Source organism: Balaenoptera physalus, assembly GCF_965194825.1.
Source record: "Balaenoptera physalus genome assembly, chromosome: 2".
Taxonomy (NCBI): domain Eukaryota; kingdom Metazoa; phylum Chordata; class Mammalia; order Artiodactyla; family Balaenopteridae; genus Balaenoptera; species Balaenoptera physalus.
This window is the reverse complement of record NC_138883.1, coordinates 33,014,506-33,039,688: the sequence shown is the minus strand read 5'-3', so window position 1 is coordinate 33,039,688 and position 25,183 is coordinate 33,014,506. Positions and strand designations below refer to the sequence as shown.

At 50.9% G+C, this 25,183-nt stretch overlaps 1 protein-coding gene and 1 pseudogene across 3 annotated transcripts in view; one reads left to right on the top strand and one right to left on the bottom strand.

The window, feature by feature from the left end:
* Nucleotides 1–3,283: 3,283 nt before the first annotated feature.
* On the bottom strand, nucleotides 3,284–7,410 carry LOC309655937 (large ribosomal subunit protein eL21 pseudogene; annotated as a pseudogene). Its single transcript has one exon. The product of its transcript is annotated as a large ribosomal subunit protein eL21 pseudogene (transcript).
* Nucleotides 7,411–14,951: 7,541 nt separating this feature from the next.
* GALNT16 (polypeptide N-acetylgalactosaminyltransferase 16) overlaps nucleotides 14,952–25,183 on the top strand; it is a 121,244-nt gene continuing 111,012 nt past the window's right edge. The window contains exon 1 of one of the 2 annotated variants that reach the window (XM_082451722.1): nucleotides 14,952–15,581. In XM_082451722.1, coding sequence (XP_082307848.1) covers nucleotides 15,405–15,581 — 177 coding nt within the window. In that variant the 5' untranslated portion in view covers nucleotides 14,952–15,404. The remainder of the gene's footprint in view (nucleotides 15,582–25,183) is intronic. The other variant, XM_082451723.1, reaches the window with a different exon arrangement.

The following is a 25,183-nucleotide window of genomic DNA, read 5'->3' as shown; positions in this document are numbered from 1 at the left end:
TTTTTAATTCTTGAATTTTTCTCTCTTGCTCGATGGGTAGCCTGTTGCCTTTCTGCCAGCATAAGCTTCAAAAGCTGCTGAGTTTGCAGTCAGCATTATTATAAGTGTGATGTGTGGTTCAGATATTCCTGAGTTGGAGAGGCTACTTGTATTCTACTCCTGTTTCCCAGAGATCTCCCTTCTGAGGCTGCAACATGCTGGGGCAGAGTTGGGATTCTGACTACTCAGACCACCAGGGTATCTATTAAGTCCTGGATAAGAATCCAAAATTTGAGCTTAGTAAGCTAACAGGGCTGAAAAGAAATAGGAGATTGAGACACAGGTAGTTTTAAAGAAGATACATTTATTTGGTTGGTGGGGGTGATGGGAGTATCGTCTATGGACTTCGTATTTTGCTTTTTCCTAAACTCAGTTGTACAGTGTGTTGGAGGATCAGAGGAGTGGGTTGGTGACCTGGGTTCTGGTTGTACTCATCAGCTGTGTGTCTTTGGACCAATCACTTAACTTTTCTGGACTCCTTTCTGTACCTCTAAAATTAGGAGTTTGAATTAGATGTGCTGTAGGGGCCCTACTAGTGTAGCATTCTGTAATACATCCCACCGTTTCTTTTTTTTTTTTTTTTAATTATGTATTTATTTATTTTTGGCTGCATTGGGTCTTCGTTGCTGCTTGCGGTCTTTCTCTAGTTGCAGAGAGTGGGGGCTACTCTTCGTTGTGGTGCGCGGGCTTCTCATTGCGGTGGCTTCTCTTGTTGTGGAGCACGGGCTCTAGTTGCGTGGGCTCTAGTAGTTGTGGCCCACGGGCTTAGTTGCTCCGCGGCATGTGGGATCTTCCTGGACCAGGGATCGAACCTGTGTCCCCTGCATTGGCAGGCAGATTCTTAACCACTGCGCCACCAGGGAAGCCCCCCACCGTTTCTTTACATGGCCCTTTCCCTGGGGTGCTGCGTACCTTCTGCTTCATCGCACACTCTTATCCCACCTCCAGCCCTGGGAATGGAGGCTGTGCGTGAAAGGAAGGGGGCGAGGGAAGCAGGATGACACACGGTGTCCTCCTGGCCTCGTTGACTAGGGAGAAGCCTGCTCCCTCCATCTGGAGCTCCACTGGAGGTCAAAATACTCTTCTCACCAGAGTTGTACTGTGTGTGGCCTTAGGGAACTCACATTTCTATTCAGTTCACTATTTAACAGTAAAGAAAGAAGAGAAATCTTTATCTTCACCCACATCGCCAGTGCTGTAAGGCTTAATAAGGGAAAAGCCAGAGTAGAAATGAGGCAACTTTTGCCAAGTGTTGTAAATGGGAGGATGTTGGCGGGGGGTGAGGAGGGGAAGAATGTTTCTCAGTTTAAAGATAGGAGAAATTAAGGCTGTGCCATAGAGAGAGGATTGAATAGAATTGGATACTTGAAAAGGAAAACATTAAACCAGTAAGTTAAAAATATTCTCTTTTTTTATGTTGTCAGGACTGCCTAAGAAAATTTGAGGGGTCCACTGTGTTAACACATTGTTCTCCATCCGTGAGTCCTGAGACAAGATTAACTCCCAGGGAGACTTGAGAAGTCTCTGGGGCCTGCCTTTGTATAACCCTGACCTGCCTGGGACTTTGTCCTGCTTACCTTTGCCTGGCCACCAGTGAGACGGGACATGTGCAAAATGTAAAGTTTGTATTTTATAAGCTGCTGAGAGACATTTTTCCCATTTCCTATATATCCATTCCCTGTGACCTGGCAGGAAATACATTTTCCATTCCATCCTTGTGCTTAGTTTCAGTCCCAAAGAGGTATAGTGTATTGGCTTTTCTTTGTGTAGCACAGATTTATTTGTACCAAGTATGCTAAACTTGAGGCTTTTTTCACAATAATCTCTTTGATGTAGACACGAGCCCCCATTTTCTACCAAATTGGGGTCATTTTGTTGATGTTCCAGAAAAAATGACCAGGTAGCCAAAAGAGAGGCTAAAGTAATATTTCTCTGCCCTCTCCTAGATGGACCCTAACTTTATCTAAAATGTTGACATCTTTTGTTAAATCTCATAGAGCCAACTGGAGCCCCAGTCAGCTGGCTTGGTTCCTTTCTAATCAAGATCTGTATGTTTGGCCCTGGAGGTTTGGTCAGCCTGAGCCGTAGCACACACGGCTCCCTCTGAGTTCTCGGATACAATGAGCAAGACTAAAGTTGGCTCAGAAAAGGGACAGAAGATGACTTGGGGTTAGTTTTTCCTTTTTTAAATGTTATACAAGTGCAGAGAGTTGGCTGCCATCCCCCTCTCAAACCATCAGCAGAGCTTGACCTTGGCCAAGATTTTGCCTCATCCTCTCGGCATTTTAGCATCGAGTTGCGTTTCAGCCATGGAATGCTTAACCAAAAGCACATGCTGTAGTGGTAGTTTCCAAAGAGCAAGGTTTTGCAGAAAGTCTGCAGCGTGCTGTTTTCTCAAAACAACAGTTTTCTCCGAACCGCCAACCCAATAAACCCCCAAATGGTGATTCTTTGGTTTATTTGTACACAAAGGCTGGGATTTTTGTTGCTGTTAATAATACTTTATTGGAGTACAATGTAATGAACATACAATGAAGTGTACAAGTTTTAAAAGTACAGCTCAGTGAATTTTTACAAATGTATACACCCGTGTAATTATTAAGGGCTGGAGTTTTTTATATTACATGAAACACACATCCTGATGATGTACAGCTTGGGGTTGGGAGGTTGTCCGTGCATCTAACTGAGCAGATTACGGTAACACAGCAAATCCGGGTCAAAATGTGATGACGTTTGGTGGTCTGAGTCCAGGCAGTTTGCCCTTGTGTCACACCTGGGGGACTCGGGTGCTGCAAAGCTTCGTGATGTTTGTTTTTAACAAGTTACTTTTAAGAATAGGTAATATGTGCACACAGTACAAGATTTCTTTTTAAATGTATAATGAAAAAGGAATCTCCTCCCCAGTCCTTTCCCTCCCTGACAATAACCACTGTTACTGTTACTTGTGCATTGTGCATCCTTCAGAGAGAGACGGAGACAGAATGTGAATGTGTGGGGGGTTTTTGGGGTTTTTTTTAAGTCTCAGGTTTCTTCTTTGATTGCTAAACAAGAATTTCTCTGCCCTTCTCCCCATACTCTAGGCTCTAGTCTAGGGCATTTGTGCAGAAACTTGGATCCTGCAGCCTCAGTAGGATTAATCCTATTTGTCTTGTACTGTAAAGTTCATACTCTGGATCTGTCATCTGGCTCCAAAGTCCATGGTTCTCACAGGATTGGCCATGAGTTGATAATTGTCTAGGCTGGGTTTTTTGGTTTTTTTTCACAGTCCAGGTCTTTTATTTTCTTTACACCCATCATGCCATGAATTCATAGGGAATGGGCTCCAACAGTTCAGGCTCCTTTCCATCGGTTCTCACGAAGTGTGCTTCTCTGGGTGGCGCAGGCTGGTGCTCCAGTTGAACCCAAGTACCTTTCTCTTTGGCTTCCTTCTTTTTCTGATCATTTTCCTTCACCCGTTTCAGGAAGCTATCTCGCCTCTTAGAGTGCTTAATATGCTCGATATGCACATTAATTCTCTTGGCAAGAATCTTGCCCTTAACTTGTTTGTTTACAATGATGCCAACAGCATGCTGGGTAACGTTGTAGACTCTCCCAGTTTTGCCATGGTAACGTTTGTGGGGCATTCCTTTTTGAACAGTGCCCATTCCCTTGATATCTACAATATCACCTTTCTTGTGGATTCGCATGCATGTGGCCAAAGGAGCAACTTCATGTTTTCTAAAAGGCCTAGAGAACATGTAGCGGGTGCCCCTCCTCTTTCCCTTTGTGTCGATCATTTTGGCGAATTACTGGAAGATGGCCGTTCCAGCCGAAAAGAAGTAGGCTGGGTTTTTTACATTAGGTTTTCTACTTCTTTTAATATATATTTGAAATTTTCTGTAATAAAAATTTTTTTTAATTCTCATTTCTTTAGCAGTAGCTCCTGCAACACACCTATCTGCTTAAGTTTTGCATTTTTTTAAAAGTAAGGTTTAAATTGCAACCTAAAAGCAAACCATAGATGGATCTCTAGATAGTCCCATCCTCCACCCCCTACATCCATCCAAATCAGTCATTCAAAATTCCAAAGTTACAAACATGAACCAGGATGATTATTCACCTTCAAAAGCCATCCTTCTTTTTAAACATAAGGTTGACCTCAAATTTATTTTGAAAACCAACTTCTCTGGCAGGCAAAATTTCATTTGATCCGTACACTAAGTTTCTCAAGAATGTAAATCTCATGCAAAGCAGAGGACTTATATTCAGCCTTGAAAAGTATTTTATACAATATATGGGCTGAAGAGCCAGGGAAGGAAGAACCTCTCAGACCCACCCTCTCAGTTGGGGAGAAAACATAGCTTGCATGGTTTGGCCGCATCTCCTAGCGGCCACCTTCTTTTGTACTCCTCTGTGACAGGTGGATGAGGGGTCAGGTCTTCTCCAGATCAGAGATTCCCAAAAGATACGCAGCCCGGGGAAAGGTTTTCCAATTCAAATCCCATATGGTTTCCCTAGGGCCATTTTATCCTTGATGTCCTTTCATGCTCTCTACTTTGTCTTGCTGTAATCTAATCATCACCCAAGGCCTCTCCAGTTATCATTAAGTATGTTCCCACTGGTCAGGGAGCTCCCTTTGAGCATCCCTTTAGAGCAGCTGTCACATTTGAGCAGCATCTGTTTTCTGACAAGCTTGAAGACAGAATGAAGGAAGTCACTGAGTCTTTCCCGGTGGAAGTGCATGACACAAGTAACCATTGGGACTGCGATAGGATGCTGTGAGTTGAGTGGCCTGGCAGCTCATGTGTGCAGGGAGAGGTGGGTGATTCCTAGATGGGGCAGTGGATCTTCATGGTCTCAGCCCTGTGGTCCATGCAGGGTCCTAACGCTGGAATGGTTCCCTAAGCCTTTGGCTCCAGCTTTTTCTGGGCAGGGAAACAGAACGAGGCAAAATGCCTGGTGTGTTTTAAATAGATTCTGCTTGCTGCAGCCAATAAGCCCAACAGCTTGGGAGGTGAGTGACCCTTCCTGAGAGATTTCTGTTGCACCATTTCTCCGGCCTCCAGCCCCGCAAGTGCCGACCACCCCCTCCCCTCCTGCTCCCCTCTGACCTAACTCCCTTGCTCTCTGGATGGTTTCTGTTCAGGCCTTTCTGGTTTTAGTATTTATTACACTTTTATTGGTTTTCGCTCTCTGCTTTTTCTTTCCCTGAAGCTGCTTTTCCTCACGCGCTGTATCTTTTCATCTCTTGGAGTCTTGTTTCCGTCCACTCTCTCAAGAGCACATCTCCATCTGCTGCTCCTTGTCTGACTCTGTCATGGCTTCTCAATTGTCCTCTTGCCCCAACCTGGGCTTTATTGACCCTGGAAAGAAAGAATGGAGGGTGGAGGAATCCACCTTGAGCAATCCCAGTTGTAGGACAGGTAGCGGCTCCAGTCTGGGAAGTGGACCTTAAAGATGGCAGCTGTTTCTGGGCAGGGTGGCAGTGCAGTAGGCAAGCCAAAGGAGGAGGAATCAGAGAAGACAGGAGGGGTGGAGTAACCCAGCACCCATTGCAGGTGACAATCAGAAAAGGAGGTGGAAGAGGAAGGCCAGGTGGAAGCTGGATGTCGTGAGGGAAAGCTGAGGAGGAGCTGGCACCGGGGGAGAAAACCAGGGACGTGGGACCCTGCCAGAGATGCTGCAGCCCAGCTCTGCTGAGCAGAGGCAGGCAGAGTGGGCTTGGGGCCAGGAGAAGAGAGCACCTTAGAGACCCTTTCTCCCCACTCTTCTCTGGCCCTTTTGTTTTTCTCTTTCATGTTTCTGTCTTCATGTTATATTAGCAGCAGAAAACAACACAAAACAAAAGGCAGTCTGGGGACTTCCCTGGTGGCGCAGTGGATAAGACTCTGCGCTTCCAATGCAGGGGGCCTGAGTTCGATCCCTGGCCAGGGAACTAGATCCCACATGCATGCTGCAACTAAGAGTTCGCATGCCCCAACTAAGGAGCTGGCGAGCCTCAACTAAGTAGCCCACAAGCTGCAACTAAGGAGCCCATGTGCCGCAACTAAGGAGCCTGCCTGCTGCAACTAAGACCCATTGCAACTAAATAAATAAATAAATATTAAAAAGGGGGAAAAAAAAAAAGGCAGTCTGTCTTTGAAAGGGAATGGCGAGATCTGGAGGATTTAAGGCTGGATGCACTTCCGCCTATGCTGAACTCTTAGGCCCTTGGCCTGTCTGGCTGCTGGGGCCACGAAGGCCAGCCCCTTAATGGAGCACCTTGAATAGAGGCCCCGTACCAGCTTGACAGTCCAGCTGGAGTGCCACCAACAGTAGGAGTGGTGGCACTCCCCAGCAAGGGCAGCCAGCAGTAGTGTGCACCCACAGACCCCCTCCAGGCACACAGGGCAGCCAGGGGAGCAGGGATGTTGGCTAACCCAGCCAGAGGGCTTGGGCTGAGGGGTGGCTTCCAGAGAATGATGCCAGCCCCATCATGGGCTCCTCCCCCGCTAGGAACTAAGCTGCAGAGGGGCCTGTGGTCGAAGAAAGAGAAAGGAAAACTCTTGCTTAAAAAAGTTTTTAATTGAAGAGGTAATAAATGCATGTGGCAAAAAATTCAAAAGGTACAAAAGAATATATGCAGTGAAATCTCCCACTCCCGTTCACCTCGGGCTCCCCTCCTCAGAGGAGTCCCTGGATGTAACAGTTTCTTGAACATTCTTCCAATTTCTCCTCTTGAGTTTGCTGTATTCTGGAAATTTTCAGATTCTTCATGCAGTGGAACATTTTAAATTGTCTGGGTGTATATGTATGTATGTAATATGGGCCGGGGGACCCAATGATAATAAAGAAAATTATATCTCGGTTTATTGCCAATAATTCTTGCTGGGGCAGGGAATGGTTTAAAAAATTAAAATAAGTAAACAGAATCCTAAAATACCAGCACTAGAAAGGACCTTCCAAATTCTTTTGTACCAAAGATCTCACTTGAAACATAAGTAAGGGGTCCAGATAAGTGACTTTTCCAGGGTCACCAAGCTAGCCTATGGCACACCTAGGACTAAAACCCAGGTTCCCTACCTCCTAGTCATCCCAGTTGCCCAAGAACATACTAAATGCTCTGTCTTTAGGTAGGGGCCTTTGTAAAGGTATGTGATTCAGAAATGGAAGAAAAGACAAATGCTTGGACACGGATTTAGAAATCTCCTCCACTGGACACAAATATAGGGAAAGAAATCAGTAATTCCAGGAAAAACCTGAAGTCCAACTCCAACTGAAAAATGTGTGCGCACACACACACACACACGCACACGCACACTGGCACTGGCAGAAGACAGAAGACGGACGTCCGTAAAGTCTATTGTCTGTCTCTCCTGCTGAGCCCAGCAGAGGCTGTGAGAGGTGGCACGACCCCCCGCTCTGCTGAAGAACCTGCGGCCCTCGCACCCACTGTCACTGGGATGCAGGCAGAGGCAGGCATCTTTGGTTGGGCAAGAGGAAGAAATGCCAACCTAGACTAGAGGAAGAGGACAGTCTGTGCAGGCACACGGGGACAGGGATGCCAAGGGAGAGCAGAAGCTGTGCCTGGCCAGGCCACCACGGAGCCCTGCCACCACTGGCCCCATGAGTACTGGCAGCCCCAACTGTTTCTACCACCTACCAGGATGAAACACCCCAAGATTTATGTGCTGACAAAACGGCAGCATAATTTTTAAAATTCTCTCTTCTTTCACATCAGCTCCAGACAGTGTGTACAATTTCAGTGTCCAAGCCAGACTGATGGCCCTTTTGATCGCTTCAGAGGGTGGCTCCAGTGAGAGGGGACATGTATGACTATAAACATTGGCTGTAGAAACCCTCAATTGCTTTGAAATGGTAAATTTCCAGGCAAAGTGGATCTGATGTCACATGCCTCCTGCATTAACAGCTTTTTCTTCCTCTTCAATTATTTTGGCTGGTAAGGGAGTGGAAATTACACTTCAAAATATATCGATGGGTATTTTCAGCCTTGCTGAGAGCTTCAAATTATATACCAATCCTGGGAACATTCCCTTAGTTTCCACTTCCCAGTTTCTCAAGGAAAATGGAGGTTTCGATTATAGGCACCATTAGATGGAAGGAAATGCAGGACCAGGACCACGGGTCTCTTTTCAATTCAAATGCTCTCTGGTCTTATCACCTGACCTATTTTTGAGCCAAATTTTGTTCCGGCCCTAGGTGTAGAGGTCCATCCTAACATGTACGAGATGATGAGTTCCTTGATAAAAAGACGAGTATGTCTAACAGCCTGGGTCCAGGGCTTGAATCAGGGCATCTGACAGGCAGGGGGAAAAAAAAGCCAATTCTGTCTCTTCATCTTCACACGAGGGATCCAAAAGTCCTGACCTCTGGTGCACATGGCCTCTCCCCCATGCTTAGGTGCCGGGTACACGGGCAGCCTCCCAGCTACGTCTTTGCCCCAGCTGTGTTCTGGTTTTCTCTTCTCGACCTGACTGGCCTCTTCTGCTTTTCACCAGAGGACCAGACCAGGATTTACAGCTCCCTTCCTTGGCAGACCACAGAGAACTCAAGTTCAATTGAACAAGTCTCCCAAATCTGCTCCTCCTCCTGTGTTCCCCATTTCAGTTAGTGGTTACCTTACACCAAAGCACTTGTCTCCTACGCAAGAAATGTACATGTTATTCTCAAATCCTTTCTCTCACCTCCGCCTCCAACTGATCCCCAAATCCTTTGAGTCTACCCTCTTTCTCTTCTGCTCCAGTGTTTCTGCCCTAACCCAGGCCCACAGCATTGCTTGCTGGGACTATTGCAAAGTCATTGTAATCCCCCACCACTAGTCTCCAGCCTCTTCACTAAAATTTATAACTGATCATGTCATTCCCTGTTACAAAATCTTGGGTGGCTCTCCATGGCTTACCAGAATAAGTCCAAACTTCTTACAAAAGCATACAAGACATCTGTTAACTGGCCCATCTACCTCTCTAATCTCGTTACCATCACCACTCCCTACCCAGTACACACTAAACCGCTGCCCATTTCCTGTGCTCCCTCCCATACACTTCCACACGTTAGTTCCTTGGTTTGCTCTTCCTCTGTGCAGAATGCCCTTCCACATCTTGTCCACCTGCTTATCCTTAATACTCAGCTCTCAGATGACTTCTTCCTTGTGATGAAGTCCCCTTTGTGTTTGAATAGAGCTCTGTTATACCCTTTTGTGACCATTTGTGCCTATTTCCCCATTATCAGTTACTGGGCTCCTCAGGCGATGGAATCAGGTTTTGTTCGTTTTTGTATTCCTGGAACCTAAAAGTGCCTGGCATGGTAGGCATTCGAGAAGGAAAGGGAAGAAAGGGACTGGAAATACCACCCTAATGGGCAAACAGGCATTGGCTTACCATCTGAGTGGGCTAGCTGGCATTTTAGTGGGACAGAATGGGGAGTAGCAGCAGCCTGCTGCCCTAGATACTTATTCATTCATTTACTCATTGCACAGATACTTAGTGAGAGCTGCCATGATGCCCCATGCTGTGCTAGAATCTGGTGATACACAAAAGAAGGCTGCCAGGCCCAGAGGAACTCCCATTCGAGGGCGAGAGACAGGCATGTAACAGGCAGTGGCCTGACATTTTTGGCCAGCTGGTCTGCTCTGAGGATCTTTGCCACTCAGCTCCACAGAGGCTGTGGAGGAGGGGAAGGGGCGAAGGAGACAGGCAGTGAGATAGGGAGGTCAGGTAGGCCTTGCAAACGGCTCTGCCTCCGGGACCAATTCTGCTGACCAGCTGGCTTTATTTATGCATTTCTCCTTTGTAGGAATTCCTTGCTGTTAAGAAAAAGCATTTGACACATTTCTAATTAGCCCTCAAACTCTGCAATCCTATTATTCCCAAATGTAGCAGCTGGGTCATTTCATGATCAGTAATAACTTTTGTAGTTCCTGCAGTTATTCACCAAATCGGGGTCATTCCTTCCCTGACTTCTGGTGGAACCACAGAGGGTTTTCTCACCCCCTCATCTGGGGCAGCGGGGTTTGGCTCCTGGCCCCATGGTTGGGGGGCCGTCAGCTGCTCCTGCGGAAGCGCTGGGAGGGAACCTGGGTTACTCACTGCACCGGCCCACACTGACCCAGCCGAGTTGCGCCCTTTCTCTGGGTGCTAGTCCTGCACCATCTCTCAGGTGCTTGACTTAAGACAGAAATGCATGCTGCACTGAGTACCCTGCCCATCTTCTTCCCTCCTTCCTTCCACCAACAAATACTCAATGAGGGACTTCCCTGGTGGCGCAGTGGTTAAGAATCCTCCTGCCAATGCAGGGGACATGGGTTCGAGCCCTGGTCCGGGAAGATCCCACATTCCGCTGAGCAACTAAGCCCGTGCGCCACAACTACTGAGCCTGCGCTCTAGAGCCTGCGAGCCACAACTACTGAGTCCATGTGCCACAACTACTGAAGTCCGTGCATCTACAGCCCATGCTCCGCAACAGGAGAAGCCACTGCAATGAGAAGCCCACACACCACAACGACGAGTAGCCCCCGCTTGCTGCAACTAGAGAAAGCCCATGCGCAGAAACGAAGACCCAATGCAGCCAAAAATAAATAAATAAAAATAACAATAAATTTACATTAAAAAAATACTCAATGAGCATGGACTCTATACACCAAGCAGTGTTCTAAGCACTGGGGAGACAGGTGAACAAAACATACAAGAACCCCTGCCCTCATGGAGCTTACACTCCAGTGGCAGAAACTGATATAAAAAGCCACGGTTCTCAGACAAACAGAATGATGACTAATAAAGAACTCTCTGAGCTCCTTTCAAAGAGCCAGGTCCTCAACTTGATCTATAATGGTTTGTAGAAACTTAACTTACAAAAAACTTTCCCTTAGATACGCTGGTGCATTAAGTGGGGACAGCTGGCAGTGGGTAGCATACCTGCCACCTGATGGCTGGGTGACCTCTGCAGGCATCAGTGTCTTCATCTGTGAGATGGAGAGGGTCGAGCCTTCCTCACAGGGTCATCGTGAGTATTCTGAGATCGTGTATTGGCACAGTGTCTGTTTCATGGTAAGGTACATTCTGTTCACCATCCCTGGCTCCTCTTTCCTGCTTCGAGCAGACATGGGAGTCTAATCAGTTCCCTTCACCCTCCTTCTGGACCCCTGCTGCAGGTGCAGACAGGACAAGAGGCTCCTGAGGTGACCCAGAGTCTCAAGGGTAATGGGTATGCCGGCGAGAATGGACACCCAGCAGAGGCTGGGGCCGCACACTCTGCCTCTCCCCTCCCCCCCAGCCCCACTGAGCAGCGGCTCTGGAAGAGGCGGCCACGTGCCTGTGCGGCAGGACAGTCATCCCTGTCGGAACTTGGGTGTGGCTGAAGAGGCCTGTGTGGGGTCTGTTCTCCTCCGCGGCCCAGGTGAGCAGTCCCCCGCATGTGCCCTGGTGGGCCCTTCGGGAGTCCCCGTCACCCCGGCAGCCAGCAGCACTGCCTGTGAGAGAGGGCCTCCAGCGGACGCCGGTAGTTACCAAGCACTGGATTTTACTTGTTTCATTTCATCCTACCTTTCCCAACAATGCTGCAAGTTAAGGGCTGTCACTGCCCCATTTAACAGCTGAGGAAACCGAGGCTAATAGAGGGAGTAAGAATTCGCCCAAGCCACTCTAATATGTGCCGGAACCAGCATTTGAATTCAGGCTGTCCAGCTCCAGAGCTCGGGCTTCACACTGACCTATACCCTTTCTGCCCTCTGTTACCAACCCCAATCCCCAAATCCACACATCAAATTCACAGGGGCAGACAGTTCCCTGGGACCTCTGGGAGCGCCAGGGCCACATGCACTTTGCCCAGCTTACCTGAGTGCTGGCTTCAGCAGCTTTAAAGAGAAGGGGACCGTGCCTGAGAGCACTGTGACACGGGAGACAACTGGAAGTCCAAAATGGCACAGCTGGAGGGACCTTGGAGGTCATCTCTTGGCAACCTTTCTTTTACCAAAAAGAAAACAGAGGTTCAGAGAGGGAAGTGAGGTCCCTACATGAAGAACTTCTACCACCCTGCAGACTGCCCAGTGGCCTCAGAAGCCCGGCACTGGTGCCCAAACACTGGCATGGAAAATGGCTTTGAACCCAGTCCCTCCACCCACCTGTTGTATGACTCTCAGCAATCGAGGGCTTCACTGAGCCTCAGCGTCCTCTCCTGCAGGTTGCGGGGGCTTTAGAGATAATGTGTGTGAGATGCCAGCACAGCAGCTGGCACCTGCTAGGTACTCAGTGAACTGTAGCTATTATTATCACTCTTGTCGGTTTCGGAGTTCAATGATGTTAGGCAACACTAACATCTCTTAGGTGTTGCTTTGATTCTGTGGTTCTGCTAGCTAGGCCCAGAGAGGGAACAATGCTCACAGTCACCTCTGAACACTGAAATCCATCTCAGGGAGGGCTAAGGCTCAGCTCTGTGCCTCTTTGGGATTAGAATCTGGAAGAATGACCATGGGCTGTAGCCGAGGTGGCAGCTGCAAGTTCCCAGCTCTTCCAGTGTGCCTGTGGCTTGAGATCCATCACGCAACCTCTGTCTATATCAAATTTCTGTGAGTCCAGTGAGCGAGGTAATCACCTGCCCCCTTACCTCCACCATCCACCCCCAGGGAAGTTTATTGTGCTCATTTAAGGAAGGGCTAGCTATGAAGTCTAACACCTTCCAGAAAGGCTACACTCCTAGGGGTTTTTTGGGGGTTTTTTTGGTGGTGGGGGGTGAGTGGAGAAGTCTTCTCTCTGAGACAGAGCTACCAGGCAGTGACAATTTGGTGCAGATGTATAGCATCCTCACCACTGAGCCCTGAGGAATAAGGGGTAAGACTTGTAGAAACCTACCAAGTTCCAGCTCCTCCTTCACTTCCTCTCCTCATGGAGCCCTCCTTCTGGAGCCATCAGTAACCCATCAGCCTGATTTCGGTTTGGCATGGTCCAGCTTCATCCTCCATGCCTAGGGGTGACTTTGGAGCCTCTCACTATGGGTTGATGTGATGTCTTTGGATCCCACATCCTCTCACCTGGTTCTTTCAAGACCAAAGGCAGCTAGACATAATAGACCAGGCTGGGATGAGAGGAGCAGCCTATATCAACAGAAGGTCATTCCCCAGGTCTTCCCATCCGGCTGACCTGAGAGCCTGTATGGGGGTAGGGACACCAGAAGGGCAGTGCCCTTACATTTTCTCATCATCTAGAGATGCCTGTGGGGCCTAATTCCTAAGGAGCAAGTCTCCCTAGCTTCCCACAGAGGACATGACCACTGGGTCTGCCCCATGATTACTGCAGAAACAAGGCAGTGGCTTGACAGTGGTTATCTTGGTCTATGGAAGTGAATCCTGGTCCCTACTGCAGTCTAATTAAACTCCCCAGGCAAGGGAGACCTGGGAGAGCAAGGCTGGCCTGCATCTCCACACCATCTCCTATTGCTCCTGACTGCCACACAGCTCATGCCTCAGATTCCCCGCTATTCTTACAGATCTCTTTGTGACGTCCTCTTTTATGCACCCCCTTCTTTCTAGGGTCACATTCTTGGTAGGGTCATTTTTGGACTTGTCCTCGTGGTTAGTCTTCTGAGTGAGGAAAGGATATTGCAGTTAAAACAATGACTTTTCTGCAGCAAAAACCCATTCAGGTTTTCTTCCTTCAATTCACTTCACTCCAACTGAAGTGTACTGAGCATCTATTACAAAAGTGCTTCAGTCCTGAGTGCTAGAGAAACAGGGAAATGCTGATGGGGTGGTTGGGGGAAAGCATGAACTGTGACCTCGCCATCTGCCTGATTCCCGACGTAGCTTCACTTAGAGGCCAGGACCCAATGTGGCCCTTCAGATGAGCCAGTGCCCAGGAGCCCCAGCAGGATGCAAGCTCCCTGACAACCTTGTCTCTCACATGAAAGGGCCTCCTGAGTCCAGACTCACCCAGCCTGGCCAACCTCAACTCCCACCAATAACTTCCCAGCATCCTGGGCCCTGGCACCACCAGGTAGATCTCTTCCTTGAAAACATCAAGTACTTTCATCCTCTGGACCTTTGCTCATGCTGTTCATGCAGCACATCCTGCCCTGTCCTCCCTTTCCTGCCTCTTAAGAATTTATTCAAAGTATTTATCTACCTTCTGTGAGAAGCCTTCCCCTAAGACCACCTTGCAATACAATATTTTTCCTCTGTGATCCCTGCTTGGTTTGTTTATTTAACATCTGAGTGTCTGTTCTGTGCCTGATACTGTGCTGATCTCCTAGAACTAATTTAGCCCACCTTGCCTTCTGCCCGGAGTGAGAGTAGTTCACATCAGATTCTCAATGCCACCAGGGCTGGGGCACAATCTCAATAATTTCTGTGTCCGTGTCTCTCAACACCGTGTTTTGCACTTTGTTCTAAGTGTCAGACGGAGAGGTGGTTTCTAGACTGGGCTCTGCCCACTAATGAGTCGTGTGGTCTCCGGCGAATCTTCCAGCCTCTCTGGCCGCCTCCCTTCTTCCTGATGAAATGGTGATGATAACACTTCAGGGTTGTCCAGGGGACAACGAGGCGGGGTGGAAGGAAGCATCATGAAAGCTGGGAGCCCCAGGCCAACGGAAGAGGTGGGGTGGTTGTACCCCCATTCTCCTTTCACTGGCTATGAAGCAGCGTCTCTTCCCCTTCGCTCTCTTCGAATGTCAAGTGCACCAGCTTCCAATCCCTCCTCGGGGCGGGACCTCCGGCGGTCGGAATTCTAGGCTGCGGAGGATTCCGGTGCAAACTCCAGACTCTCCTCCCGCCCAGCCGCCCCTTTCCAAAGACTCGCCGAACACACCTTAAACCGTGTTCCAGAGAGCAATTCAGAGCGCAGTCCAGAAAGGCAGCTCCGCAGCGCGGGCCCGGGCCGGGGTCGCGCATCTCCAACCAGTGACTCAGGGCCGCTCGGTCCGGGGGTGGGTGGAGGTAGGCGGGACAGACCAGGGCCGGGCGGGGGCAGCCGCCAAGAGCTCGGTCGCCGAGCCGTTGGAGCCGAGACTGGCTCTGGCCCGTCGCCATTCCGCCGCGGGCGTCTGCCTCGCCGGGCCTTCCTCCGGCGTCGCTTTGCACCCGCTACGCTCCTCTCCCGGGGCGCAGCGGCCCCGCAGCCGGCCGGGGCTGGAGCGGGGGGCGGGCTCTGCGCGCGAATGAATGGGCGCCCGCGGGAGGCGCGCGCCTCGGGCTGAAGGGCATTAGGACCGTGAGGATCGCTCCGTGCTCCTGTCTCTCCCTATCACCCCCCCCCCACCCCCCACCTCTCTCCTTTTTCTGCTCTGCGGGACTGAGCAGCCCGGCGCGAGCGAAAACAAACAGCTGGGGCTGCGAGCGCCCCCGCCCCAGCTCCGAGAGCACGCCGGCCCGGGCCCCTACTCCGGGTGCCCAGCCGCCCACCATGAGGAAGATCCGCGCCAATGCCATCGCCATTCTGACCGTAGCCTGGATCCTGGGCACTTTCTACTACTTATGGCAGGACAACCGAGCCCACGCAGCATCCTCCGGCGGCCGGGGCGCGCAGAGGGCCGGCGGGAGGCCGGAACAGCTCCGGGAGGACCGCACCATCCCGCTCATTGTGAGTACGCTTTGCGAGCCGGGCTGCCGGCCGGGGAGCCGCGGCGCGCGTCCTAGCCCCGCGCGGCAGCAGAGGGCGAGGGGCCGGGCCGGGGGCTGCGTGCCCGCCGCGCCCCGCCGGCTTTGTATACGTTGGAGCATTCCTGTCCGTTGTTATGGCAACCTCTGTCGGGCTGGCGGGGCCAGGGCGCACGAATGGAGGGAGGGTGACAGCGGGTGGGGGCTGGGAGAAAGTACTGCAAGTTTGGTGGGCCCGGCGTGCACGCGCGACTGGGAACGTGGCGGCTCTCTGGGCGCTGCGCAGCCTGGGCCGGGGGCCGAGGGCCGAGGGCCGGGGGCCGAGGGCTAGGGGTTGCCCGCGCCTCACCCGCCCCCGAAGGCGGCTGGACCTTGCGCGCGGCGAGCCGGCAGTGGGAACCACTCGCTGCTAAGCGCGTAGGTGGTCGTGCGCACCCCCCTTCAGCCTCTCTGGGGCAAAGGACGTGGGGTGGGAGCGCTGGGTGAGGCAGGGTCGCTAGGGGCTTGCTGGACTTTTAGCTCCCTTCTCAGCCCGGGTCAACTTGAACCTGCTTTTTTGTGGGGCACGGAGGACTCCCCACTATCACCCCCGGGGTTCTCCGGGTCGGGGAAAGGTCTCGTCCTGAAGGCGTCCCACGCCCCAACACCAGTCCATCACGACGCGCGAACTAGCAGTGTCTGCGCCGAGACTCGGAGATTGCCTCTCACGAGGTCAGCCCCGCGATCTTAATGCGAGCGGGGAAACCAAGGCGGCGGGGCATGGCTGGGGCCTCGGCGGAGGTGCGGGGGAGCCCCCCAGGCGCTCCGGGGACCTGGGCTGGGGCGTGCCTGTCGCCGCCTCCGCCCTGGCCCCGGGAGCCGGCTCTGTGTGGCAGGGGCACCTGTTGAGACGGGAGGCTCTGGAACCCGCGAGAGGCGCGCTCAGGCGGGCCGCAGTCTTCCGATGGGGGCGGATGGTGGGCGAGACTCTTGGGCGACCCGACTCTCAGGACCGACTGCTGGGCCGGGGGCAACCTGGCCGGCGGGGGCCGGAAAGAAGGAAAGCAGAGTGAGGGGCTGAAGGTGGGGAAGTGGCGCAGGGTGGCCATTCTGAAAGATCTGGGTCTGGGGAGGCAGGGGTGAGGAGCTCCTGGAGAGGCGCAGGGTCAGGAGGGCGAAGGCTTGTGTGGAGTAGACTCTGAGATCTTTGTGCCAAGGCAGCTGAGCCCCAGGAATATGGTGTGTTGTTTGTAGTGGCGGTTGTAGGTGTGGAAGTGCTCTCATATTCCCATCCTGCCCCAGATTCCCTTTCTTGTTACCTACGCGGAAAGAAGTGAAAATCCCCTGCAAAAGAACCATATTTCCAGGCTTTGCCTGAGGAGACCTTGGGGTTTGCGGGTTTTCCCCAGCCCCACGCCCCCATTCCCAGATCCCCGTCTGGTTGAGCTCTCTGGGGGTGAGCCTGATTAGGTGGAGTGTTCCCTTCTGGGCTGAGGGTCCCTGCCACGAAGACACTGTTTCCAAAGCACTTGTGGATGTTTGGACAGAAAGGCTGATCAGGGAAAGCCTCCTGTGTAAAGATCCAAGAATGTTGGGATCTGGGTGGACGGATTCAAGTCGGAACTGGGCAAACCACGAGTGGCCCCATACCCCCAGGGAGCTTCCACAGCGGGGACTCATCAGAGCTGCCCTGTTCTCACACTCTGAGAGGGCCAGCTCTGGTCCAGGGTAGGCGGGCCTGGAGTGGCAGGGCAGAGGCAGGCTGCCCAGGTGTTCTGTCCTCCTCTGTGGTGACGTGATGGAAGGAGGGTCTGAGCTGGAAGAGGAGGAGGAAGCGAGAGAGGAGGGGGAATGGAAGGGAAGAGCACAGAGATACTAACTGCTGCTCAGAGCCTGAGGCTGGTCTCATCACAGGTGCCTCTGCTTCAGAATCCGGGAAAGCCACTCAGACTGAGAGCCTGGGAATGGTGCTGGGGGCTTGGGGGGGCATTGCTGAAGGTGGGCGGCACTCGTTTTGAGGGGTGGCAATGGGAGGTCGTGGGGGCTGCAGTGAACATCCTCTCGGCCCCTCTCCCTGTTCCCATGGGGTTTGACTTGCTGCAGATTAGAAGAGGGCTGTGAACTGGAAGCCGAGTTTGAAGTGTGAAGGAGTATCAGGGAGCCAGGAATGGAGGTGCAGGAAGAGAGGGAGAGTGGAAGTTCCAGGAAGTGAGCCGCGAGCCTTCTCTGGCCACTCCGGGCATAGCCAGCTCCCTCGTTGTTCTTAGGCTTTAAGCCCTGGATGTCTGTTCCATAGGCATTGATCCCCAGTCACAGCCTGCCTTTGACACAGCCTTACATTGTATTCCCATATTCCGGGTATTTCGCTTCAGTGGGACTTTCAGCCATCGGCCTGTCTCCTCATTGAATGGAAGCTATCATGCAGGGACAATGCAGGGAGCTTCTTGCATCCCCACCTTGATGAGCACAGCAAGACTTAATAAGTACTGTTACATGAGTGAAGTAGGATTTCTGCCCATCTCTGGGAGCAATGATCCAAGTTTCATATCCCACTAATACTTTATTCCAGCTCCAGCTGACTATAACTAGAGAGCCAGGGGAATGTGTGTTCAGCTTCTCCGGGAGGTAAACCCTTTGTTCAACTTAAAAGGGGCAGGTGCAGCTGAAGATTTAATTTCTCTTTGAAATCTGTGGTTGACCTCTCACTGGTCTTCTTGCCATTCCAAAACACGTCTCTGTCTAGTTGGGCCAGAACGTGCTGCATGTGGATTTTCAGATTCTTAGGGAATGATGTGGATAGTCCGGCTGACAGAGGCTGAGAAAATTCAGACAAGCGTCATCATCACTCCCCTGGGGAATCAGAGAGCTGAGCTGGAAAAGGGAGGGTCTGCATAACAGCCTGGGCCAGGAGGCAGCTCCGTCTTCACAATGTCTGGGTGATTCCAAGCCAGCCAAGTTGTTTCTGGACCTTGGAGGCAATTGTTTGGCATTGCGGGGTGTCGGCATGGCAACCATATGGCCCAGATATCTCAGGGAGGTCCTAATTTTTAATATTCTGTCCTGTTGTCAGTCCATGTGTCCCAAATTTTGATGTGAAAAATTGGTTATAGAATCTGTAAAACTAAAGGGAGATACTGACTTCATCCATAAATGGCTGCTTACGATGTGGCAGGGTTTGTGATTTTTCCATGCTGTACTTTATGGGCAAGGCAGTGGATTTGGGGATATCCACTTGAATCTACATTGATGCTTGCTGGCTCTGGACAGCAGCCAAAGCAGGAGGCGGAGCAGACACAGCTGGCCTTCAGTCTTTAGAACTCACAGTCGGGGAGAACATTTGTGATTGGTTTGGTTTTCCATATGCTAATAGGCATGGGTGGGATGCTAAGGTGTTACATGGAATTTCACTTTACAGACATATTTTTAAAAGACTATCCATTGTGGGTATCTTCAGGATAGGTGTACTCATTTGCAATGTCTCCTATTTGAAACCATGAAAGTTTTAGGCAAGAGTTTTCCTAAACTGGAGTTTTTTTATCCTACAGTTGGGATACTGCTGAGTGAGCATGGACAAAAACTTACATCTCTGGACCTTGGGTATTTTATATGTTAAGTTTGGGTGAGGGAAATTCCCTGGTGGTCCAGTGGTTAGGACTCTGCGCTTTCACTGCCCAGGGCACGGGTTCGATCCCTGGTTGGGGAACTAAGATCCCACAAGCCTCACGGTGTGGCCAAATAAATAAATAAATTTGGGTGAAGTGATTTGTTAGGTGTGTTGATCCTTGGATAAGCTGATGATAACTTCCTTTCTAGAAGCAAATAAGTGGCTTTAAGAGAGTTCTTTCGAATGGTGTTGTGAGAGCTATGGCTAGCTGAGGGATACCCCTGTCCGGAGTTGGTCCTGTAGTAACCCCTGAGGCCGCACAGGGATCCCCACTTACCTAGCAGAAGGGAACAAAGAAGATGACTTTTCCAGCACTGTTCTCTGAGAGCAGAGGCTTCAATTAAAACAAATATAAATTAAACTATATTTAATTTGTGTAGGTGCCCAGTTCCCTTTGCCCCACAAACACCCCCAGTTCCCTTTGCCAAAATGTTTGAACTGAAAGGCCTTGATTTCCCATCACTGAATTACTCTGTAGGGTTCCAAGGAATGGAACTGGGGCTAGCGGGTAAAAGTTGCAGGGAGAGAGATTTGTTTTTACCAGAAGCAACACTTTCTCACTGAGCTGACTGTCACTGGAATAGTCCGAAGGCTGACCAGGGTTTCTCTTCACACTCCCTGTGGCCAGGTCAGCGCTTTCTTCCAGCAGCAGTGGGAGGAGGAGAAAAAGGCTCGTGGTCCTGACTGTCTCGGAAGATGTTAGGCAGCTCTGTAACCGAGTCTGAAATAGGGCCCAATTATGATACTGCAAGAGACCTGGCACCCTGGGAAGTGAGGCTGGCTGAACACACTGAGGCCAGGGAGGAGGGTGATGAAAAAGAAACCCATAACTGCCACAGTGCTGTCCCCTCCCTGTTCCTTTGGAGCTGCCAAGCAGGGAAGGAGAGGGGGCCAAGGCTGGTCAGAGGCAAGGCTGCAAAGCCAGAAGTGCTGGTCTTCAGGCTCTCTCCTGCTCCCCAGAACGAGGCCCACAAAGGTTTTCCACCCACCTGAGGCCCCTTGAGTCTGACCTTCCCATATACCACTTCTATTTCCCTCATCCAGCCTGGGGAGAGTTTCCAGGTGGCCTGTCCTGCGTCCCGGGGCCCTGCCCATTGCTTTCCAGGGCGGCGCTGGCTGGCAGTGCCCCTGAGCTGTGTTCATGGAGGAGGCTGAAGCCCAGGCCTGCCTGGCTCCCCAACACCCTGAATTTCAGCCACACCCTTTGCCAGTATCTGGTTAGAGACAGTAAGGCCACCGGAGGACTTCTGTGAACATTTCAGAACCGGTAGGAGTGGCAGACAAGGGGTGTTTGGGGACAGAGGGGGCCATCATTATACTCTGTAGTCAAGATAAGGCTCAGGCCACACCTGGGGAGACACTGAGGCAAGTCTGCCCCAGGTATGGCCTTTCCACTTTTCTGGACCTATTAGGAAGAGCTTCAAGTTTAGCTTAAGGGCACCAGTGCCACTTCCTTGCCATTCCATGAAATGAGGTGTGGCTCCGTGGAGATGAGGACAACATCGTCTCAGAGCACGGGGGTTGGGGTGGAGGGGGGGTGACCACATCTCTTAACATGCTCCGAATTGTGAGCCCTGACGTTGTGCGATTCCCCCAGGCCCTGGCTAGGCCAGGTCCAGGCAGAAGGAAACGGCTCAGGATTGAAACAGATGTTGGCTGCCAGGGATGAGGAGGTGAGGGGATAGAAAGAGGATGCAGAATGAAGGCCAAGTGATCCCCCTTCTAGGCTCAGCCCTGCTCCCAAGGGGCTGTGTTTCCTTAAGTGAGTCACTTCCACTCTTGGGGTCTTAGTTTCCTCATCTGTCAGATGAGGGTTGAACTAGAGGATCTCCAAGGTCCCTCCCAGCTCAAACCATCTTTGACCTTTTTGACCCATTCCTGCAAAAGTGAGGTGGCCCCAAGCCAGGGCTCGTGGTCTGATGGTGCTTGGATTAAGGAGAATAAGGCCGGGGGTGAGGTGTACAAGGACCAGACCACTTGTGTTCAGAAGAGCATGAAACCAGTTCTCATAAGGAATAAACTGTACCAAACCCACCCCGTTCTCTTCTCTTGAAACACTGTCTGATGGAGTGACGCAGCTCACCTTCTGCTGAATGAGGAGCCCATCGTATTCGTGCGTGTCTGGGAGGCATGCAGACACATATGCAGGAGTGTCTCTGGGTGGACTTCAGACTCTCAACAATCCGGGAAGACCAGAAGGAGGCTGAAAAGACCCCTGAGTAGAGAATGCATAGTCTCAAGCTCTTGGACTTTATTCAGAAGACAGGCATGGAATTAGGCCACAGCCTAGAAATCCACTTTTTAGTTTTTTTTTTTTGGCCTCATCACGAGGCACGTGGGATCTTAGTTTCTCGACCAGACATCGAACCCGCGCCCTCTGCAGTAGAAGCGCACAGTCTTAACCACTGGACTGCCAGGGAAGTCCCCGAAATCCACATTTTTTTGTAAAAATCAGTTTAAGGAGTTCAGAAGGTTGTCCATCTCCTGGTAACCTTCAGGTTTTCGTAGGTTACATATACAGCAGATTAAAAGAAGCAAGATGAGGGCATAGCTAGGAGCTGCTGATACACTGAGAAGTGACAGGTGACAGCAAAGGACCAACCAGCCATGTGAGGTTGGAGCAGCCCCCCTCCCACAGGTACACACTGGTCAGAAGTGCTGAAGGCATTGTTTGTTCCTTCACTTGACAATTATTTACTGAGTACCTACTGTGTGCCAGGACTGTTATAGGCTCTGGGGATAACAAAACAGGCAACATCCCTGCTCTCAAAGAGCTCACATCCTAGTGGGGGAGACAGACCATAAATAGATATACAATGTGTTAGGTGATGGCAAACACTATGAAAATAAAATAAAGCGGTAAAAGGGGACAGAAAGATGAGAGAAGGATGGCCAGGAAAGGCCTGTTGGATAAGATGGTGTTTGAGCTGCAGCATGAATGGAAAGAGTGAGCCATGCAGACATCTAGGGAGAGAGTGTTCCAGAGAGCCAAAGCCCAGGGCACTATCTCTACAGGGTAAGCAAGGGTAAAAGTGGCCCAAGGTGAAAGTCCAGATCATTAGGCTTTGTAGACCATGGCAAAGATGGGCTCAGAAACATGTTCCTGAGTCATCAGGAAGTGATCAATTACATTCAGTGTACTGGCTTGGGATGTCAGGGAGCTTATGTCATTCAGTTCAGAAAGATTTCCAGCAGTGTCGTCAGATATATTAGTAAGTGTTGGTTCTTAAAGAGGTAACTAGGTTCTTTGAAAAATGTTCTATGGCTGGAACACTTCATTTCCCCACAATGTGAGATCAGTGAGGTACTTGTGTGTCGTGTGTGTGTGTGTGTGTGTGTGTGTGTGTGTGTGTGTAGGCTGGTGAGGGGGAACAAAAGGTGCTAGTGCCTGAAGAGTTTTTTTTTTTTTTAAAGTTATACAATTTATTTATTTATTTATTTATTTACTTATGGCTGTGTTGGGTCTTCGTTTCTGTGCGAGGGCTTTCTCTAGTTGCGGCAAGTGGGGTCCACTCTTCATCACGGTGCGCAGGCCTCTCATTATCGCGGCCTCTCTTGTTGCGGAGCACAGGCTCCAGACGCGCAGGCTCAGTAATTGTGGCCCACGGGCCCAGCTGCTCAGCGGCATGTGGGATCCTCCCAGACCAGGGCTCGAACCCGTGTCCCCTGCATTGGCAGGCAGATTCTCAACCACTGCGCCACCAGGGAAGCCCGCCTGAAGAGATTTAAAAGACAAAAGATAATGGAGCCCTTGTTGAAATATTGGAGTAGGGCAGGACGGGAGACTGCTCTGGGGGAGAGTTTTGTGCAGGAAGGAGAATTCCTCTGTGCGCTGGTACCTGATCAAGCACCCCTTTGTTTCTTCGTCTGGTTCGTTGTGTTCTCTTCAGGTGCATTCCGGACTCCGGAAAGGATGTTTTCGGGCAATGCAGGAACTTGGAATTCTTGCCCTTTCCTGCCCTCTTCTGTACAAACAGACCCTGGAGGCTGAAGTATCCAGGGCCTTCCCGCAGACAGGGAGGTGGGCACCTATGCCTGGGTGGACACCTGAGGCCTGGCAGAATCAACGACCCCACACAGCTTTTTTTTCAGGCAGGAGGTGGGTGGGAGGGGCTGCTTTCTGGACGTGGGCTCTGCCTGGGCCTGTCTGAGGCCATGTGCACTGATGTTTAGTGGATTTCCCAGTGCCCAGGAGACTGGTATGATGGGCCTTCATGTGCCCGGCAAGCTGCAGGCGCTCTATTTTTGTGGTTCAGGTCACACACCCTCAGTCCCAGAGTCCTGTCAGTCATGCCCTTTTAGACACCGCTTTTCAGACTTCAGATTTCCATCCCTTTATCTTCTTACAGCAGCTCTGGCTTTTAGCTTCTTTAAACTAACTGTTGGGGAGGGCTTCTGACATTTCAAGGTCTTTCATTTCAAGGGGGTCTGGCCTTGATGCCACAGCCAGAGGGAACCCACGTTGCCTTCCAAAGCGGCCAAGTCAGTTCCAGGGGGCTTAGCTTCTGCTGCCTCATAAGTCTGCGACCAGATTCTTTGCTTGGAAGCCATCTTTTCTCCTTCCTGTGAAATCCCTTACTGGGTGCTGGGGGACAGCTGGCGGGGGGTATGGGAGGCTGGAGGCATCATCCCAGAGTTCGGGGTAGAGCCCAGCCTGAGGCTCAAGGAGAAAGAAACTGTGATTGATTAGTGATGTCTGCTGTGGTGCTGGTGGCTTGAAGGAGTAAAGTGGTAGGACTGAGCCACAGCCCCCAGATAGTTCACCAACCCAAGAGGCCAGAGGAAGAAAGGGAACCAAGGGACACAGCACACCCTACAGGGACCAGGGAAGGCAATGGAGGACCTTTTGGAGCCACAGGCCAAGAGGGATTCCAGATAGGAGCAGAGGTGCCCATAGTAATGTTTTAGTACCATCTTGGTGCCACTTGTATGGGCATGAAAATGGCAAGGGCCTTCTTCCAAAACACCAAAAGGAAATGACTTGCCCCTGGATGCACCCCCACCCCCAAATTGCCCACCCCTGGTTTTTTGCAAAGCAGAAACACAGCATCACCTAGACAACCCTTCCAGCCAAGCAGGGCCCCTGAACCACACCTGGGCAGGGGTACAGAGCCAGGTTGGGTGGACTAGTCCAAGAACTGCAGAGCATGGAGCCTGGGAGATCTGAACACCTGTGCTGGGACAAAGCTGAGGGCAAGCCAAGCTGAGAGAGTAAGAAAGGGCCTGGTCAGAGAATGAAACCAGTTGTGAGTCCCACACCTGAGCAAGAGTGTTCAGAAGAGCCAGGCCACGGGTTCCCTGAGCATAGTCACAGGGGCTCTGATGGGAGATGGCAGCTGCCCACAGGTAGGGAGAGCCCTGCAGGGTCCAGACCTGCACTGACCAAGGTCAGCAGCCACCAGCCACATGTGGCTATTGGGTGCTTGAAACGTGGCTACTGCAACAGAAGAAACTGAATGTTTAATTTTATTTAATTTTAATTGATTTAAATTTAAAAGCAGACACTCATTTCAGTTATTGGAAAACTTCTAGGAGTGTTTAGAAGAACTTCAGTATATGGAATCTACATTTTCAGCTGTAAATTTTATGAAATCTCAATATAGATAAAATATTTCTGGTGAAAATTTAGTATCTTTTTTTAATTTGATTTTTTTTAACGTTTCTTTAATTAATTAATTAATTAATATTTATTTTTGGCTGTGTTGGGTCTTCGTTTCTGTGCGAGCGCTTTCTCCAGTTGCGGCGAGCGGGGGCCACTCTTCATCGCGGTGCGCAGGCCTCTCTCTGTCGCGGCCTCTCCCGTTGCGGAGCACAGGCTCCAGACGCGCAGGCTCAGTAGTTGTGGCTCATGGGCTCAGTTGCTCCGCGGCATGTGGGATCCTCCCAGACCAGGGCCCGAACCCGTGTCCTCTGCATTGGCAGGCAGATTCTCAACCACTGCG